Genomic DNA, 19,548 nt, shown 5'->3' with positions numbered 1-19,548 from the left:
AGGGTTCAAAGTTCATAAATAAGTTTTATTAATAACAGGCTGATACTTAACAATCAGTTTTATGACCAATAAGTCAAGTTACAATGATTAAAAATAATCCTGACTATTCCTATTTTCCAAAACACAAAAGATATTGCTGGGTGGTAATGTTTCATTTTGTTTTTTAAATATAGTAAATGGTATTGAAAATAACCAAGTTTAAAAATGTGCAACAACATGCCTAAATGTCCAATATTCCTGAGAAAAAAAACATTTTATAATTAGTACTTGTTATGACCCATACTAAGCTATTACCACATCTTCACATATACGACCAAATACACTACATCAATGGTTACTTTGTCAATAAGATTAGGAATAATCTGTAGTTAAATAAACAAATGGGTCTTAGAATCCATCTTCTAGTAAATTACCACTTTCCACAGAAATGTAAAATAACTTTTTCCAACAATTTAATCATTATGCTGGGACTAATAGTTTTACTCTTGTGCTTAATGTATTACAATAAAAGATATATATACTCTTCAAAACAAGAAACGCAAAAGGGGTATTTTTGTTATTTTAAAGAGAAATATATGTAATAACATTACAAGCTCAGAGTATGTGATGTTACACGTGTTAAGGCACTGATTGTTAGACCAAAATGACAATAAAAGTTGTGCATTTTGAAAACGGAGGAAAACATCGGATTTTTCGCCAAAACGCATGCATGTCCAATAAATTTGTTTGAGAGATCTGCATGTTCTGCAAGTGCAACATGTGCAAAATTCTTATAAAAGTGACGGGTTCTTGGTTTTAAGTCACCGACACGCAATACAGTTACGCCAAGACTGACTGAAGCACAACGCAATAACGCCATTGGTCGCTTGGAAGCAGGCGAATCTCGATCAGATGTTGCCAGAGCTGTGAATGTCCACCCAAGCACCATCATAAGGCTATGGAATCATCACCAACAACATGGATCAACTCGTGACTGTTCACGATCTGGTAGACCTCGTGTGACCACGCCCGCACAAGATCGCAACATCCGGTTACATCACCTTCGGGATAGGACCACCACTGAGATGCCTACTGCCTCAACCATACCAGGGCTGCGTAGGATTTCCAATCAGACCACACACAACTGTCTACGAGATTCTTAGGCCCCATGTGCAACCCATCATGGTGTACGTCAACGACGTTTTTCAACATGACAATGCCCATCCTCACACAGCCCGACTCACCACTGTCTTCTTGAGACACCACAACATCAACGTTTTTCCCTGGCCCTCCAGATCACCAGATTTAAACCCCATAAAACATCTTTGGGACGAGTTGGACCGACGTCTGCGACAGCGACAACCTCAACCTCAGACTCTACCTTAGCTTGCAGCAGCTTTGCAGGCTGAGTGGACAGCCATTCCACAGGATGTGATTCGTCATCTCATCGTTTCCATGGGCAGGAGTTGCCAAGCAGTTATTGATGCTCACGGGGGGCATACTCATTATTGAAGTTGAGTGACGTTAAACTTCATCTAGTGAGCGTGGACTTTGCCTTTGCAGACTTTGGATGTTCAGCAGTGAATGTGCAAAGTTTCACACATGTCATACAGAACTACCTGGAATAAACTTGTTAACAATTTGTCTCATATTTTGCCTTTTGCATTTCTTTTTTTAAAGAGTATACATGTAGGAAAGAAATTTTCCATTAATAGATGGTAACAACCATAATCAGAAATCAGATGGAAAATAATATTAAGAGAGATAAATACAGTACATGTACTTTCACATATTTTTCTAGGCTCTCTTTTTTTTTTTTATCCAATAATGATTTTGAGCCACCCCACCTATTTAATTCTGAAAAGATAAACTGTAAGAAATCCTGCTGTTCACCTTTACATTTCACAAAGCATACAGAGGCTAGGAAGTTTTGGTATGCAGTCAGTCATGTGTCAAAATATTTACCTATCCTAGTGTATTTTGCTTATCTTTTGCTGTCAATGTATTACAAAACTAGTTTAAAAAGCAAGTTAACATAAAACATAATCTAAGATCTTAAGAACTTATTTCTTTTTAATAAACAATTACTGACCACAAATGCAGTATTTCCGGTCAGTGCTTCTCTATCCCTTGCAACCCTCATTAGACGACAAACACGGAGATAGTGGTCATGAACAACATCCACTAAAGTTTCTAAGACTAATTCACTGGTGGCTGTTAAGAAATTGTTTTTAAAAAGGGTAAAAAAATCATTAGAAAAATAATAAATAGCACATCATTAAATAGTAATATTATTATATAATATAAATGTATAAATGCATATCGCAATTTAAAGTTACAACCATCATTTCTCAAATCATTTTCTTTAGACAAATGATAAATTAAAGAAAAACTCTACTTAACACTTATGTCCTTATGATTTCTTAAAAATTGTGAAAAAAATTAAAACTACTGTGTTTTAATAACTATCTTTTTTTTGTCATAACTAAAATTATTTCCACCCTAAGCAACACAGTTTTAATACTGTTTGCTTTGATTTATTTTCTTTGAAAAAACAAGATGACTCCTGAAATTTGTTCCAAAGTAACCTAACAAACTACTCAACTACTAATATGAAATAATTATTTAATTAACAAGATAAATAAAAAAATTGTGAATTTAAAAACCTGTAGATAGGGGCCATATAAAAGGTAAGTAAACAAGGCTAGAGAGTATGTCCTCTGCTTTATTAGTAAAAATGTTAATACCCATACCAGCCATTCTGAGATACATTTTCATTTCAGGTAGATTTCTCATCAACAAGGAATATATACATTATTTGTTTAAACTACTAACCCTTATTCCATTTCCATGCTGTTACCGATAATTACTGTTGGTAAAGTGAGAATAGGAATAGAAATTTGTAGTTTGAGTGGAGAATGTCTACAGTATCTCCAGCCTTGCTTGGTTACTTTTATTTACAATTACTATTTGCAGGTTTTTTGAATTTCCAATGCATTATTTATCTCATTTACTATCATTTCTTCATGCTGAACTAGTACCCAACTGATGCTTTTTATCATGATTTACTGTAGCTATTGACTATTTGACCACATTAAGTTTTAGCTGTAAAATATTAAGCTGCAGCTGGAGATTTGTTTGAAAATATAATGAGCATTTATAGTGTCTGCGTAACTAAATTCTATATATATAATGCATAGCAATGAAGAAACATGTGCCTAGATGAAGACACAACTCCCACTAGATGCAAATAAAATTGCCAGTAGAAATGCACTCTTTTCAAATAAGGCACATATATCCTTAAACTTTATTTTAAATACACCTTCATGTCTCTTAAAGTAATTTCTCTACAAATGTGTGTAATAATATTTAATATCACGTGTTCTGTTTTTTTGTTTTTTTAACTCTTTCACTTTATACATAATGTACAAGTTGGCTTCATAAAGACAATGATTGTATAGTGTAAAAGTATTGAGTATCTACATGTCAGTGTCATCTAATGTCCAGCTACTATTGGCTATTAATTCCTGTTTCATCCTGTACTTAATCTTTTTAAACAAACATCATATATCTGTACGAAATGTAACTACAGGGGGATAACATTATTTACACTAAAATTACAATGTTTTTAGGTTACATAAAATATATAAAAAACACATTGACTTTTCATACCTCTATGACCTTCACAGTGCCTTATTTAGTATTTTACAAAATGTTTTGGTGCAACATACCAAACTGTTTTTGTCATAGGCTGACTACAGAATGATGATAAAATTACAAACAGGCCACTATGAGCAGACTTTCTTTTCCTTGTAAGTTTAACAAATGTGCTTTACTTAGCAGTCAATCATAAAGGTTCTAAAGTGTTGGTTGAAATGAATCTTTACTGTTTAAGGTGTTTTTTGCCTGAACGTTCTATCAGGGCTTTGTGATCCTTATTATGAACCACTATCATGGTTGTTGATACATAATCATCTATCACAATATAATAATTTTAGGTATTTATAACTCATTTATAAATGTTAAATTTTTAAATATCTACCTGAATCTAGTAATGATACAAATTAGTGTTAACTTCATTTCTTACTACAAAAATGTATGTCTATCCATTTTCTCTATTCCAATTTTCTGTTAGCACAACATTTTTGTATAATAAAGGCAATAGTACAAAGCACAATTGCACTGAAGTTTATCTAATTACATACATAGAATTTGTTTGTCAATTTTGGGTTTTAAAACCTACAGTCTAAAATAATAAATCTATGCATTAAAACAGCAAACTGGAAAATAGACTTTTTAGCCCATATATCTTTTTTTTGCTCATTTTCCTCTGAATTGTTATAAAACTAATTGCTGACTACACAAAAAAAAAGTATGTATCTAGCACCAATCAGCATAACTTCAGAATAAAGATATATGTATCTAGCACCAATCAGCATAACTTCAAAATAAAGACGTATGTATCAAGCACCAATCAGCATGACTTCAGAATAAAGACATATGTACCTAGCACCAATCAGTATAACTTCAGAATAAAGGTGTATGTACCTAGCACCAATCAGTATAACTTCAGAATAATGCAGATTTTTACTAATTCTATAGAAATACTAAGAGAAAAGCAAAATAAAACTTACTGTCAAACCCAACATGTGCAAACAGAGCTGCCACAGCTTTTCTGAGAATCTGTCTTATGACGTGAAAACTGAGTTCTGGAGGTGGCTTCCCTCTCCCTCTTACAAAATCACTAGAAATGAATTTACATATTCATATAATAATGATGTTAAAAATATGCTTTTCTATGATGCTACTGACCTGTAACATAACAGAAGGTTTAGGAAAATAATAAGAACAAAGATTAATAGGTGTACTTAACTTTTTGTGTATATATGCGCCATTGCATTGGTAAACTTATTTTGTACAGAACAGATGAATTTGAGTCTCATTATATTCAAATAAACAGTTTATGATCAGAAAGCATGTTTGAACATTTTATTATAAAAAAGAAAACTTAATCAATTTAATGTGCCATAATCTTATATGTACTCAAAATGAGCTTGTAGAGTTCAAACTGAAAGAACCTATGGTACTGATGTTATGAACTTATAAAACATGCACCTTGACATACTTCAGAGAATTAAAAACATTGATGTTAGTTTTCTACCACCTACTTATCTGAATGTTTCTGTAAATGTACAAATAGAGCCATAACTAATAAGTTAGGTGAATGTATCTGAGAATATCAGAAGTATCCATTCTAGTAATGTTAAATATATTCCACTTTAGCCACAATTTTCTCACACACTATTCAAAATAGAATATTGACATTTTTGTTATTGGTTCCATCTTTTATGCAATTTAGGCATTTTTTTACTTCTTAGCACAAATTTATTAGTTAATCAGACAATAGAGGAAAAATTGTAACAGAGAAAGGTTTTCTTGAATAATGATCATACTTTTTCAAATAATAAAGTAGTGACAAAACATGTCCTGCAAAGTTTACATTTTTCTTACCTTTATCAGAAAAAAATTACCTAAACACTCATTATTTCAACATAAAAAACAGATTGCTTTCAAGTGTCCTTAATCCTACCACAGAGCTTTTCTTACAATCTCACATATGAAGTTTCAAAACTTAACTGAAAACAATAATTTATCTCCATTTTGACAAATTTTTTACAAAAAGAAGTATTTTAAAACTGATACTTTATTATTAAGTCACATAATACTTATTCAGTTTAACTCACAAATAAAAATTATTTTAAAAATTTTAACTCTCATTTCTTTGCAGCTCCAAGAAGTCTTACCCGGAAACAACACATTTATCAAATTTTTAGAAATTTTCTGCCAATGTTGTAGCATAGGTTTGTAATTACTAAGAAACTATTTATCCCATAACATAATTATTCATGTCTTGTTTTTACACAGTTTTCTTTCTCTGTTAATGGTTTTCTTATTACAATCATCTGACACCACCATTTTATGATATGGTCTGAACAATTACTAATGAAGCTCAGTTTTGAAAATAGCTAGAGCTAATGGATAAAAATGATGTGGTAGAAGATTTTCAAATATTCCTATATAAATGGAGCAAATAAAGTTGTTTTAAAGATAATTTTTGACTTCTTGAGATACTTACTATCCAAAGATCAGGTACAGGTATACAAAGAATTCTGATGTGCAATTTATAATCTTTAGAAACCACAAATCTGAAACTTTTTATAGTTTCTTTAGAGATTTTATTCATTCCTGAAAATTTTTCTGTATTAAATTACATCTGTTTGAAATTTATAGAATATTTTTGATTTACTAAAACACATCAGATTTAATGCCAGCAAAGACAGAATACTCTCACTCAAACCCTTACTCATTGAATACCACTACAATGATTATCATACTAAAACAATATATACAAATAAAATAACATCTCTTTTTAAAACAAACTATATTATTAATTAAGATATAAATAGACTTTGACTCGATCAAGAATATTGTTTACACAAATCACAATATCTAGCCTATCAGAGGTAATGGTGAGAGGTGAAGTCCTAGGCCACCAATACATCTGTGTTAGTTTTTCTGTTTATGATTTAGAGCTAGAAGTGGTAACTGTGCAATTAGCAAAATATCAAGAGAAATGTTAAAGATTATTAAGTACATTGAAACTAACTGTAAAATGGAGCTTTCTGGCCAACATTATAAAAATTGAAATTCTAGGAGAAATGAAGTACATTTAAGGAATTTTTGTCTGAAACAGCATCTTATAAATCACTTTTGGAAATCTTAGAACTACAAAAATAATAAAATTAGTAAATAAAATCACACTTTTTTTCATTGGAACTACATATTATTTAGTAAGTTTGCACTATGTTTTATGGAATGTGGTCAAGTACTTCCACTATGAAAAGAAAACAACAGGTAATATCAGTGACACCTACAGTCTAAAAAGGAGTAAATGAATAGTTCTGTGCTACTTAATAACTCAGTAGACTGGTTTTTTTGATTGACTGTTTGTAATTAAGCACAAAGCTACAATATGGGCTATCTGTGCTCTGTCCACCATGGTTATCAAAACCTAGATTTTAGCAACACAAACACTGTGCCACTAGGGGACTTTCAGATTAACACAGCTTAGATACTAATACATATTTCTCAATGGTGACATTTTCTTCTATTAATACATTAACATATATTTTATGTTACACCACTTAGCATTTAAATAAAACAAATGCTTTTCTCAATGAGGTAAATGCATTTCAGACTGATCCGTTAAATAACATTACCAACCCTGCAAATATATAGATGTTAAATCTTACTAGGAGCTTGGAATATACTAGAATTGGTATACTTCCTTGACATGAAGCTTATAAGCAAAATTTATGACTAAATTTGTAAGTCTCATAGAGTTTTTATCTCATAAATAATCACTATGTTTACAGGCTCGCAAACATATATAAATAATTTTGCTTCATTCACTTTAATATCAAGTTATTGGCATAGTTCAGCAGCCTTGTATTTTATAAAAAATACTGAAAACAAAAATAAATTCAGTTTGGGTTAATTTTGGTTTTATGTTTATCTCCACCTACTTCCAATCATAAAAACAGATACAACAGTAAAATAAATGTGTAAAAATAATTTTCACTCCTAAAAAATTATTACAGGCTAGATTTCTAAATCCTTTTGCTTATTATTCTGTCTCTATAGATATTGTTTTCTAGATTTTTCTATTTCAGCTACCTCTATTTTGAAGTCAAAACTTTCTCAAAACTAATATGGATTGCAACAACAGACCAACTGCAACTGCATTTACTTTGTGATAAAAAGTCACTCATATTTAGACTTTATACCACTATTCTGTTTACTTTAAAATATACTCTTCAAAACAAGAAATGCAAAAGGGATATTTTTGTTATTTTAAAGAGAAATATATGTAATAACGTTACAAGCTCAGAGTATGTGATGTTGCACGTGTTCAGGCACTGATTGTCAGACCAAAATGACAATAAAAGTTGTGCACTTTGAAAACGGAGGAAAACATCGGATTTTTCGCCAAAACGCATGCGTGTCCAATAAATTTGTTTGAGAGATCTGCATGTTCTGCAAGTGCAACATGTGCAAAGTCCCTATAAAAGTGATGGGTTCTCGGTTTCCTTAGCTCAGTGTTAAGCCACCGACACGCAATACAGTTACGCCAAGACTGACTGAAGCACAACGCAACAACGCCATTGGTCGCTTGGAAGCAGACGAATCTCGATCAGATGTTGCCAGAGCTGTGAATGTCCACCCAAGCACCATCACAAAGCTATGGAATTGTCACCAACAACATGGGTCAACTCATGACTGTCCACGATCTGGCAGACCTCGTGTGACCATGCCCGCACAAGGTTGCAACATCCAATTACGTCACCTTCGGGATAGGATCACCACTGCGACGTCTACTGCCTCAACCATACCAGAGCTGCGTAGGATTTCCGATTAGACTGTACACAACCGTCTATGAGATTCTTAGGCCCCATGTGCAACCCATCATGGTGTACATCAACGACGTTTTTCAGCATGACAACGCCCGACTCACCACTGTCTTCTTGAGACACCACAACATCAACATTCTTCCCTGGCCTTCCAGATCACCAGATTTAAACCCCATAAAACATCTTTGGGACGAGTTGGACCGAAGTCTGCGACGGCGACAACCTCAACCGCACACACTACCTCAGCTTGCAGCAGCTTTGCAGGCTGAGTGGACAGCCATTCCACAGGATGTGATTCGTCATCTCATCGCTTCCATGGGCAGGAGATGCCAAGCAGTTATTGATGCTCACGGGGGACATACTTGTTATTGACGTTGAGTGACATTAAACTTCACCTAGTGAGCATGAACTTCGCCTTTGCAGACTTTGGATGTTCAGCAGTGAATGTGCAAAGTTTCACACATGTCATACAGAACTACCTGGAATAAACTTGTTAACTATATGTCTCAAATTCTGCCTTTTGCGTTTCTTTTTTTGAGAGTATATATAAATAAAAATAGTTTATGAAAAACAATGACATTTTCTTAAAGGTAACTAGAGTACAGACATATTTACAATTCATAACATATAATTATCTGTAGTGTAAGAAGATGGAGTATGAAAAGTTGTAGCATCTGCACCTCCTAGAAACAGGTAAAAAGGTGACAACAAAAGACAAACATGTGACAATAGCATATAAACAGATTAAAGCTAAAAACCTCCAAGGTTTATGATATGTGCTTGTTTAAAATATGAAGTTAAAAAAATGTTGCTTTTTTCATTTGAAAATATCAAATTTAAATATTATTGTTGTGCTTATATTCAATTGTATGTTAGCCACAGTAACTCTCTCACTACAAGCTCAAATTCAAGGACCAGCTTTATAGCTGTTTTGCAATTGTTATAGTTTTTGTGTTTTTAATATGTGTATCTTTACAAAATTTGAGAAACTTTTAGTAAGCATTACAAGTCTTCTGTACACAAAAAACCAGATTCTTTGATGAAATATTTTTTAAAGATTTTTCGTGAATATATATAGCATTTCTACATACTAGTCCAAGTGCCAAGTGATTTTCATATTAAGATTAAAAATACTTTACTTCATTTCAAAAATTTCATTTTATTAACATAATATTTAAAACCTCCTATTTCAAACTTTTTTTTTTGTAAAACTTGATGTTTTATCTGTTATTTTCTCTATCCTAACTTAATACAAGATTGGTCAATTTGACTGACCTCATTATCACCAAAAACAATAAAAATAAATCTAAATTACCATATTCAGTTTCTAGAATGACTTCATACTGTCATATGAAACTACAGTTGTTTATCATAAATAGCTTAAACTCATAACAGTGTACATCTATTTATTGTTTTACTGCCCTTTGAACCCTGACTAATTACTATTTGGACTGCTATATCTCATAAAATCACTTGACAAATGTTTGTCTCATCTTACACTACTAAATTACATTTCACAAAAACTACTCACAAACATACCTTATAAAAAAGTTTTTCATACTTATTTCACCTAATCTAACTATAACTGACACAAGTTTCATATTTTTACACTTTAGTTACTTGTATAATAACAGATAAAGAATACACAGGGAAAAACATGAAAAAGGTACTTACCTGGGTCTTTTTTTTATATTTATATATATATACTGTTGATGGCACTTATCCATACCTTTTTCATACTAATGGTAGTTCTGCACTAAATTTTTATTTAAGTACATAATACATCAAAGAACATAGAGTAGTAATGTACAAAAGTTAAACAATGTCTCTTAACTATCACAATTGTTTTGACTTTCCAATTATGCAGTAACAGCTATTAAAAATTTGTCAATGCTTGTCAATGAATTTTTCAAAGGAATCAAGCTTGAATTGAAAATGAAAATGACAATTCTCTTTACAAAAATCAATATAATACATCACTTGATTGATGAAAACCTTGGCTTTTTCTGTTGCTTATAAATAACAGAGAGAACTATTGGTAATTTCTGGAAATGAAGAGACAGGTGGGTGTAACAAAAATGGTGTAGTTGTCTAATTCATGGTTCTGTTATCAAATAAAATGGAAGGCTATGAAATTTATGCTTTGGCTGAGAGATGATATCATAACAATTAATTTACATTAAAGTTCATACTTCTTGAAGGGGTGTTAAATAAATTAAAGAAGAAGAGATACTAGAAAGTAAATGTCACAATTACCACACTGTGGAAAATTCTAGATATATTTTTAAATATTGCCTAATAAAAAGAACTTCAAACTGAAATACTATTAAAATATGGATTATTAAACATGTTTCTATGCAATAATTGTTGGAATATCATGAAATGAAACTAGTTTAATTAAATTTTGAATGTAACTCACTGAAACCTCATGACATGCACAAAAAAGATGTTTGTGAAGAGTTATCTAAAACTACTAATGCAAAAATGCTATACCTTAGTTATCCCTTACAAATAACTTTAAAAAGGAATATTTATTGTTCAACCTATCTGGATTCTTGTTTCTAATGTCCCCAGGTTGTCGGTTCATGCTTTCTGGAAGCTCGGGTATTGGTGGTGCTGGAGGATGGGTCTGAGCATTATCAGTGTCCGTTGTTTTCTAATTATATAGATTTAAATATAATAGCCTTGTTTTTAATAAAAATATATTCTCAATAAAATATTCATCAACCACTTTTAAAGATCAAATAGTTGGCATAATAAATTTGTGTATAATATTTAACTCTGTAAGCAAAATAGCCAATCCAATACCCCCACAAAAAACATTTAATATGAAGGTAAAATACAAGTTCTTTTTTAAGGTTAATTAGGTCATATATTTTTTTGATAATACAACCTTTCAATCCAATTTCTCTAAGGCAAATTAAGTATAGCTTAAGAACAACAATATAACAATGTCATAATGGTGTTAAGAAATGTGATAGATATCCATAGTGTATACCTAACAAGAGTGATGTGATATTCATGAACTACCAAACATCAAGAATATATTAAAATATTGGTATGCTGTGTATACTATGCTGATTCATTTCTACAACCTACATTCTGTATGTGAAAATATCATTTAGTATTTTGTACTATTTGTTTATATCTTTTTCATACACTGGTGATATTGAACGTTGTGCTAACCCTTAAAAAATTTAGTTTTAAATAACCATAATGCTTACATTTACATATTATATCAAACCTGTAAATTTTCAATGTAACATTATTTCAGATTAACTAAGCCATCAAGTAAATAGTAATTTGGCATCAACAGTGCCTACTAACCAATACTTGAACACTATACACATGCAGTGCATGGTATCAGGAATATTGGATATCTCTAAAGCTACATGTAAAGTTTGTACACAATTGAATATTTTTTACAACAATGAAAGATTTACTCATTTATAACAATGTGTACACCTTTCCAGATGTTATTCTAGAAAATTCAGTATTGTTCTGCACGTTCATAAGCATGTCTACAACTCTGTTAGCCTTAAGCGTTGCATCTATAATTACACAGTTACTCAATGCTTTGTAACCAACCAAAAGAAATGTATAACTCATACTTGGTATATTAATCAAATGTATACTCAGTCAAAGTAAAAAAATCTACTACTTTCAATATTATTTAACCCATTGATTGCAACTGCTCTAAATATTAAGTGCACCAGCCATACACTGTAGGCAACACACTTATACTTAATTGCCAGAGGTGTACCATACATATACAGCCACTCAGTTTCAAAAAAGTCAAGCAGTACAAAAATTAATGTCAAATTATTTTGTAAAAAGAAAAGTTAATCATCAAAACTTTATTTTACAAGGTTTAAAAACCAATAGAACATGAGTAAGAATAAAGTTAGTAGGACTGTCCAGACAATATAGTAAAGTTAGTAGGACTGTCCAGACAATATAGTATTATTGTGTTTACATCACCATTTAACTTCTCAGTGCTGGATGTTGTAATGTTTTCTTTTACAATAATGGTTTGATGTATTAATTTTTAAAAATTAGCTGTGGAACACTAACAAAAATTTTGGTATTTTTCACATAAAAGAATAAGACTTCCATTTATAATAGTACAGCATTTTGGATTAATTACTAACAAGTATCCACTTAACCAAAGTTAAAATCATGTTTCTGTTATTATAGCTTTACCTTACAAAGTTTGAAATTCAATGAAAAATAACAACTGAGAGTTTAATCAGATAACATAAATTTTAAGGTGGTGATAACAGTTTAAATTCTTAACTGGAGCCAGAGTGAGATATGGCCTAATGAAAGTCTAGTTTGATCCTAGTTACTGAATTCCTATTGTTTTAAAAAATACACATACAGAGATTTTTTATTTGTCTTTTTTATTTTTTGAAGAGGAGTACTTGAAGTAGAGGAGCATTGCAATACATAAAAAACACTTATGGATTTAAAGTATTTTTGAAAGCAATATATATTTGTTTACATATGTGAAGTGTAAGGAATAAAACCAAAAAAATGTTCAATTTCCTCACTATCTTTAGTTGGGTATAAGTGAGTTTTTCACCCAGTTTTAAACACAAATACTGAATGCAATTCAAGCCTGAAGACTCAGAAACGAGCACAATGTTTCTTAAAATATCGATGTATTGCCCAATACGTTTTATTCTTTACTTTTCTGTACAGAAGCTTAACAGAAGTTAGGTACAAGATAACTGAATTCAAAACTAATTCTCCTTTATTGAATTATGACAAAAAATAACAGCACTGAGGGTAAGCTATAAGAATAGTATCATTGTAGGTTAAACCTGTACATTCAAAAGACATTCCTTGTTTGCCAATCCTTTCAAATATTAAGGAGGTTAATTCAAGAAAATATGTGGTGTTAAAATAAATAATTAAATAATATAGTGTAAAATAACCTTGTCCTTATTCTGATGTATGTTGACATAAAGTTTATGAAAATTATAATTTAACAAGTCTGTGCTATCAAAATTTGTTTTCAAGCAGTTTGCTAATATAAGAAGCATTTCAATCATTACAGTAATTGTATGTTCAGCCAGCTTAAAGAGCTTGATGCTGGGCAAAAAAGCCTAATCAGTATTGGATATAGCAGAAAAAGTGAGCTTACTTTCTCTAATAAATACAAGGTGTTTTTTTAATACTGCTAACACCTTACCTGGAGTATTCACAAACAGTTTAGTGAGCATGACCAGATGTTAAAAAATTTTAAATGAGTATGTCTACACCTACAACTAAGTTAAAAAAAAACACTTTAAATGTTCATATTATAACTTAAATTGACAAAGTACTAAAATAACAACATGATTAGTTAAACCAAACTGTTTCAAGACAAGAAAACAGATCTTATCATAAAATCAACAAAGATATACAGGGTGTTTGGAAAGTCACTGTGCAATTTTTTAATCATATTTTATATAGTCTATTTCAAGCCAGCAACTGATAGCTGTGTTTAGAAACAAAATAAGAAGGATCCAAGCCTGTATTGATGCCAACAGGAGTCACTTTCAACATTGTTTATAATTGTCATTCATATTTGCATCCTGTATTCTATATTGAAACATGTCTGTTAATAAATATATAAGTGTACAGTAACTTTCCAAACACCTGTAGAAGACAATGAGCAAGAAATTATTTTAAAAGGATACAATATATACTCTTGCAAGTTTATTGAAAACTTCAGTCTTTTTATGCATAGACAAATAGTATTTCGTACATTACTCTCAGTTATACTCTTCGGAAGGATGAATTTTCCACCAAAACCTTTTAAATTCTCATTCACCTTGAACTTAGGTTAAGGGAAAATATATTTAACAGTGCTTAAACATTCAAGAAAAAGAGAGCTTTCATTCCTATCCTAATCTAAGGAAGATTCTAAATGAAGATGAAAATATCATATCTCGAAACAAACAAACAAACATAAAGTATATTATTTTAATGCAGTTGTATCAGAGTAGACATGAAATACATAATTTAAACTAGTAAAAGAAAAAAAAGTGTTATACTAAAAACAAAACTTTGTTATGTATTTATTACTGTAATGAATTTTCACCAATAATGTATCAGTGCATTCTTAAGCAAGGCTAAAATTGTAAGCATTTTCACACTGTGTATTCCTGTTAATTATAAACAACAATCAAAAAGGTTGTAACATGTCTCTTTCACATATATTTTCTTGCTTATGAAAAAGTAACAGTTTTAAATAATGATGCAGACAAGGTGTATATTTCTTTTGACTTGGACTTTATTTAAGTAAATCTTTAATTTTTGATGTGAGATAAGTTTTACACTTTTATTTAAATCTTAACATATTTGTCTTATCTCCGTAAAGCAATTAACTAGCTCACAAAACAAATAAAAACTGAAACCACTAATTCATCAATAGAAAATGTAAAGTATATATTATAAAATACACTGAATAAAATTAAAACTCACTGAAGAATCTTGCTGTTGTTGTAATGTATGCAACAGTGATCGAAGTTTCTTCACATACTGTAATAACTTGATAGTGTGCAGGGTTAGGCTGTCAATGGAGCAATGTTCCACTGGTACCCTAACAGATTTTTTAAAATTTAATTTGTTTCACTTTGTATAAAAAATATTCATCAGATCAAATAAATCCACAAACAGTCATAAAAATGTAACAATAAGAAACTTAGCTTCTAACAAGTCCAAGAAATAAAGTTAAAAACAAGTTGGAATCAATACTAAAAATAATTCATTAATAAACTCAACAAAACTAATGTAATAATATGCTTCAAGAGAAAAACTACAAATATAAACTTTACTTACACTATGATCATATACTTTTATTAAAGGACATGCTTACACAAATAAGCATAAGAACAAATCAAACAACTTAAGCTTTCTCAATTAAAGGAAAGGTATATAACAAATCTAAGTTTATTTAATAAAATACAGTACACTGGTTTTAATGTGCCATCTCTAAGTAAAAACATATTTTGAATAAACAATATACATTACAAATGACAACAAAAAATACCCAAACAATTATTTCTTCAACATGGCATTACTGAAATTATTTTATTTTAGCAAATCATCATGAATTGTTCTTGCTTCAAGTTTATACATTTTATATCTTACTTAAGAATATAGAAGCTATCCAAAACAGGTTAAGATGAGTTGTAACAATACCTGAACAGAATCACATTCTGGCATAATACTTTCAATATATAAAAGTATTTCAAATACTATAAATACATGTGAATTCTAAGTATCAGGATCTTAAAAATATTAATGAATTATTTAAAAATATTTTTAACATTTCAGAAAAAATAAATAAATGATAATTGACTAGGTTATAGCTTTTCAAACTTGTAACATATTTAAAACTGTTCATTTTGGCTAGATCTGAAAACATTATATTAAACAAATTCTGGTGTACCACCATATCATTACAATCCATGTTTCCATGTCCAGGGCACGGCATGGCCAAGTGTGTTAAGGTATTCAACTCATAATCCAAGGGTTGCGGGTTTGAATCCCAGTTGCACCAAACATGCTCGCCCTTTCAGCCATGGGAGCGTTATAATATGACAGTCAATCCCACTATTCATTGGTAAAAGAGTAGTCCAAGGGTTGGCGTTGGGTGGTGATGACTAGCTGCCTTCTCTCTCATCTCACACTGCTAAATTTGGGACGGCTAGTGCAGGTAGCCCTCAAGTAGCTTTGTGCGAAACTCAAAATAAACAATTCCATGTCCTGTAAAGTTCCATCTATGATCATGTATCTTGATAATAATTTTGCAGTGTAATTTCAACTGAAAAAGGCTCCATTATAAGATTAACATTCTCAAAGCACAACACTCCTCCCTGGAGGCTTTGCACATAACATCTACAGTATGTGCAGGATGAAATAATAATCAGTGATGTCAAGAAAACCCACCTGTAGAGAAATATATATGTAAAAATGGCTCGTTTTGGTTGAGAAAATTTTTTACGTAGAGGAGAGAACAACGTTTCGACCTTCTTTGGTCATCGTGAGGTTTACAAAGAGAGGTAACTTACCGGAAGCTGACCACACGTTGAGAAAGGGGTTGTGTAATGAGTGTCGGAATGTAGATTCTGTTGGGCTTCTTGCTTGTGGCTTAGATGTTGAATATACCCATATTTCTTTTGTTTTCCAATAAATGCAAGTTGAACACCAATTTCTGATGTTATAACACTATGTATGAATTATCAAATGGTGTTAAAACATAGTTTTTAAATATTCCATTCAACTACAACTTTAAATTGGTTGTGGTTCTCATGGGACTTACTGGTTTGTATATTCAAGTTCATTTTAAGATAACATACTCAATCCAGTATTAAACATATTATTACTTAACTGTTATATGCAACTTATATAGGTTTGATGTTTCAATGCACTACACATGTAATATTTTGATTTTATTTATTTTAGAACAGAGATGAACAATGCACTATCTGTATTGTGTACAGTGCAATGATTGAATTTCAACTTCTAGCACAATAAACCTTCAAGCTAATTGCCAAACTACTGAAGGACAAAATATTTTCAGAATAAGACATTAAAACAGTTAACCTTTCATTTTTAACAATTAACTGGTTATCTATTAATACACAGATCAATTATACACCCACATTCATATTAAGTTTCATGATTTTTTAAAATCTGAACAATCTAATTTTTTCATGTTAGTCATGACATACAAATATGACCTGTAAAGAACTTTCCAAAATTAAGCCTTAGAATATTGAATATAACATCTCAAACATTATTTCAAAACTAAAAAATTATTACAGTTTAGCAAATGCTCCTCCTCCTGATGGTGGTGGCTGATACAATGTAGCTCCTTCCACTTCTACTGGTCTACGTTTAGTGATTTGTTCTCTTTCAATAGCAGCAATACCAGAGTCAGTGTCTAATATCATAGGAAGATCTCCCCATCTTGGTTGAAACATTTCTCTTAACTAAATGTATTGAAGTAAAAATTTCAATTTCCTTTTTCTTTCCTATAAAAGATAATATCACAGATGTATTAAAAAGACAGCTGGAGGAATAAATGGAAAAATATGTTCTGATAATTCTTGGAAATACAACATTTTAGCAATTATAGATTCACTAAAATTAAATATTACTTCATGTATTTGTTAATAGATTGCTGCATGTTCAAAGTTCATTATGAGAAGTAATATTACATGTAATGTAACACACAAAAACAAAGTGAAGTTAATATCAGTTATAAATGCTTTCAATTTTAAAAAATATTATAACAATCACTACTTTAAACACAAAGATATACAAAAAATATATTATTACACCCTTATTTGGAATATATTCAAAGTAATAAAAGTGCCATTTTAAATTAAAAATGAGATAATCACACCAGGGTGACCACATCCATAACAAAAAACAGACTAAGAAAATTGTTATTACATGAAACAGCATTAAATATAATAAAAAAATTACAAATTAGTTCAACTTGAAAAATATTAAGGGTTAATATATAAATAAGCAGACCCAAGTAATATCAACAAAATATGTTTTATGACATCAGAATTATTTAAACTACATATAAATAATTCTATAACAATTATTGACAATTTTCCTCACTTTTATATTGACTTGTAAGTTAAAATGATTCTACACATATTCTAACTCACTGATCATTTCAACATGGGCAAAATCTTTGAAAATCTCAATATAACCCAATATTATCCAATTGGTTATCTATTTAGAAGCTTTTGGGTCTTAAAAATTTAATTTCCTCCCTTATATACAACACATATTATCAAACAGAAAATTCAACTTAAATGTACTTTTAAGTTAATATTTTCATGATAGATTTTTCTAATTATTTTTGGTACCAAGTACACTGAAAAACATTGTAATTACATCATCTACTCAGAAATACAATTGAAGACTTTGTGTGAGTGTAGACATTTTTATTTCTGCACAATTATTCACTTTACCACATACTCTTCTGAAAGTAAAAATATACATAATTTGCCATCACACATTCTCTTTATATAAAATGTAGAATTAAATTTAACTAACCTTACTTCAGTGCAAAAGTTCAAATAGTAATAAAATGCTTCCTTTATTTACTGCACAGTGGATCGAATGTAAGAAGTACATGTCCAAGTTTATTTTCATGCCACAAATCTTAAACTGTTAAAGAGATCTTTACTTTTAAATTTAAATTTTAGTGTTAAAATGAGTTTCACTCTTTTCTTGAATACTTTAATTAATTATTGTTGTCATCTTTCAGTCGTTGAGGTTTTATATATAACTACGAGAAGAAGAATAAAAAGTCAACTTAACCAAAAAAAGAAGGCTCGAGCACACCCTTCAGATACTACTATTAAACTATTTCTGCTAGACACTTATCAACCACTCTATCGATACTATTACTTGTTAACTACCTAACTACTCGTTTCTACAATGTTACTAATACCCCATTACTGTTAAATATTATATACTAATTTATTATATACGATGATTCCCGGAATAGTCACAGAAGCTGCAATTTGCGAAACTATCAAATCAATGACCCATGTTCATTAAACGAAAAAACAACACGAAATAATAAATCTGCACAGACCATGTAACACGAAAACTGAGTTTAAATGAAATTGAAGAAAGAAATCCAAATCATAGAAATTTTAAATATTCCTTACATGATTTCAAGTAACAACTTTGATATGTTAGTTGCCCCCTCGTGGTGTAAATCTTAACAGTATTAAATTATTAGCAATTTAATACACTCCTTAATTTGACTTTAAAATCACATCAAAACATTTTGTAAACCCCAAGTCTGATATATTAATATTGTAAGAAACAGCAAAACAATAACCTATAAATATTTTTGTAAGTACGGTTTTAACACTGAAAGCTGACAAAGCACTGGAAATCAATAGTTTGTTTGTTTTGAATTTCGCGCAAAGCTACACGAGAGCTATCTGTGCTAGCCGACCCTAATTTAGCAGTGTAAGACTAGAGGGAAGGCAGCTAGTCATCACCACCCACCGCCAACTCTTAGGATACTCTTTTACCAACGAATAGTGGGATTGACCGT

At 30.6% G+C, this 19,548-nt stretch overlaps 1 protein-coding gene across 3 annotated transcripts in view; it reads right to left on the bottom strand.

The window, feature by feature from the left end:
• The window catches only part of Spt7, a 29,899-nt gene extending 10,688 nt beyond the window's left edge, over window positions 1-19,211 (bottom strand). Inside the window, exons 1-6 of one of the 3 annotated variants that reach the window (XM_076464885.1) lie at window positions 19,151-19,211; window positions 17,271-17,482; window positions 14,925-15,042; window positions 10,994-11,106; window positions 4,614-4,723; window positions 2,072-2,193 (exon numbers count right to left, since the gene is read on the bottom strand). In XM_076464885.1, coding sequence (XP_076321000.1) covers window positions 2,072-2,193; window positions 4,614-4,723; window positions 10,994-11,106; window positions 14,925-15,042; window positions 17,271-17,431 — 624 coding nt within the window. In that variant the 5' untranslated portion in view covers window positions 17,432-17,482; window positions 19,151-19,211. The other 2 variants (XM_076464886.1, XM_076464887.1) reach the window with 2 other exon arrangements.
• Window positions 19,212-19,548: the final 337 nt, after the last annotated feature.

Source organism: Tachypleus tridentatus, chromosome 10, assembly GCF_004210375.1.
Source record: "Tachypleus tridentatus isolate NWPU-2018 chromosome 10, ASM421037v1, whole genome shotgun sequence".
NCBI lineage: Eukaryota > Metazoa > Arthropoda > Merostomata > Xiphosura > Limulidae > Tachypleus > Tachypleus tridentatus.
The sequence above is the reverse complement of the archived record's forward strand: the minus strand, read 5'-3'. Positions and strand labels throughout refer to the sequence as shown.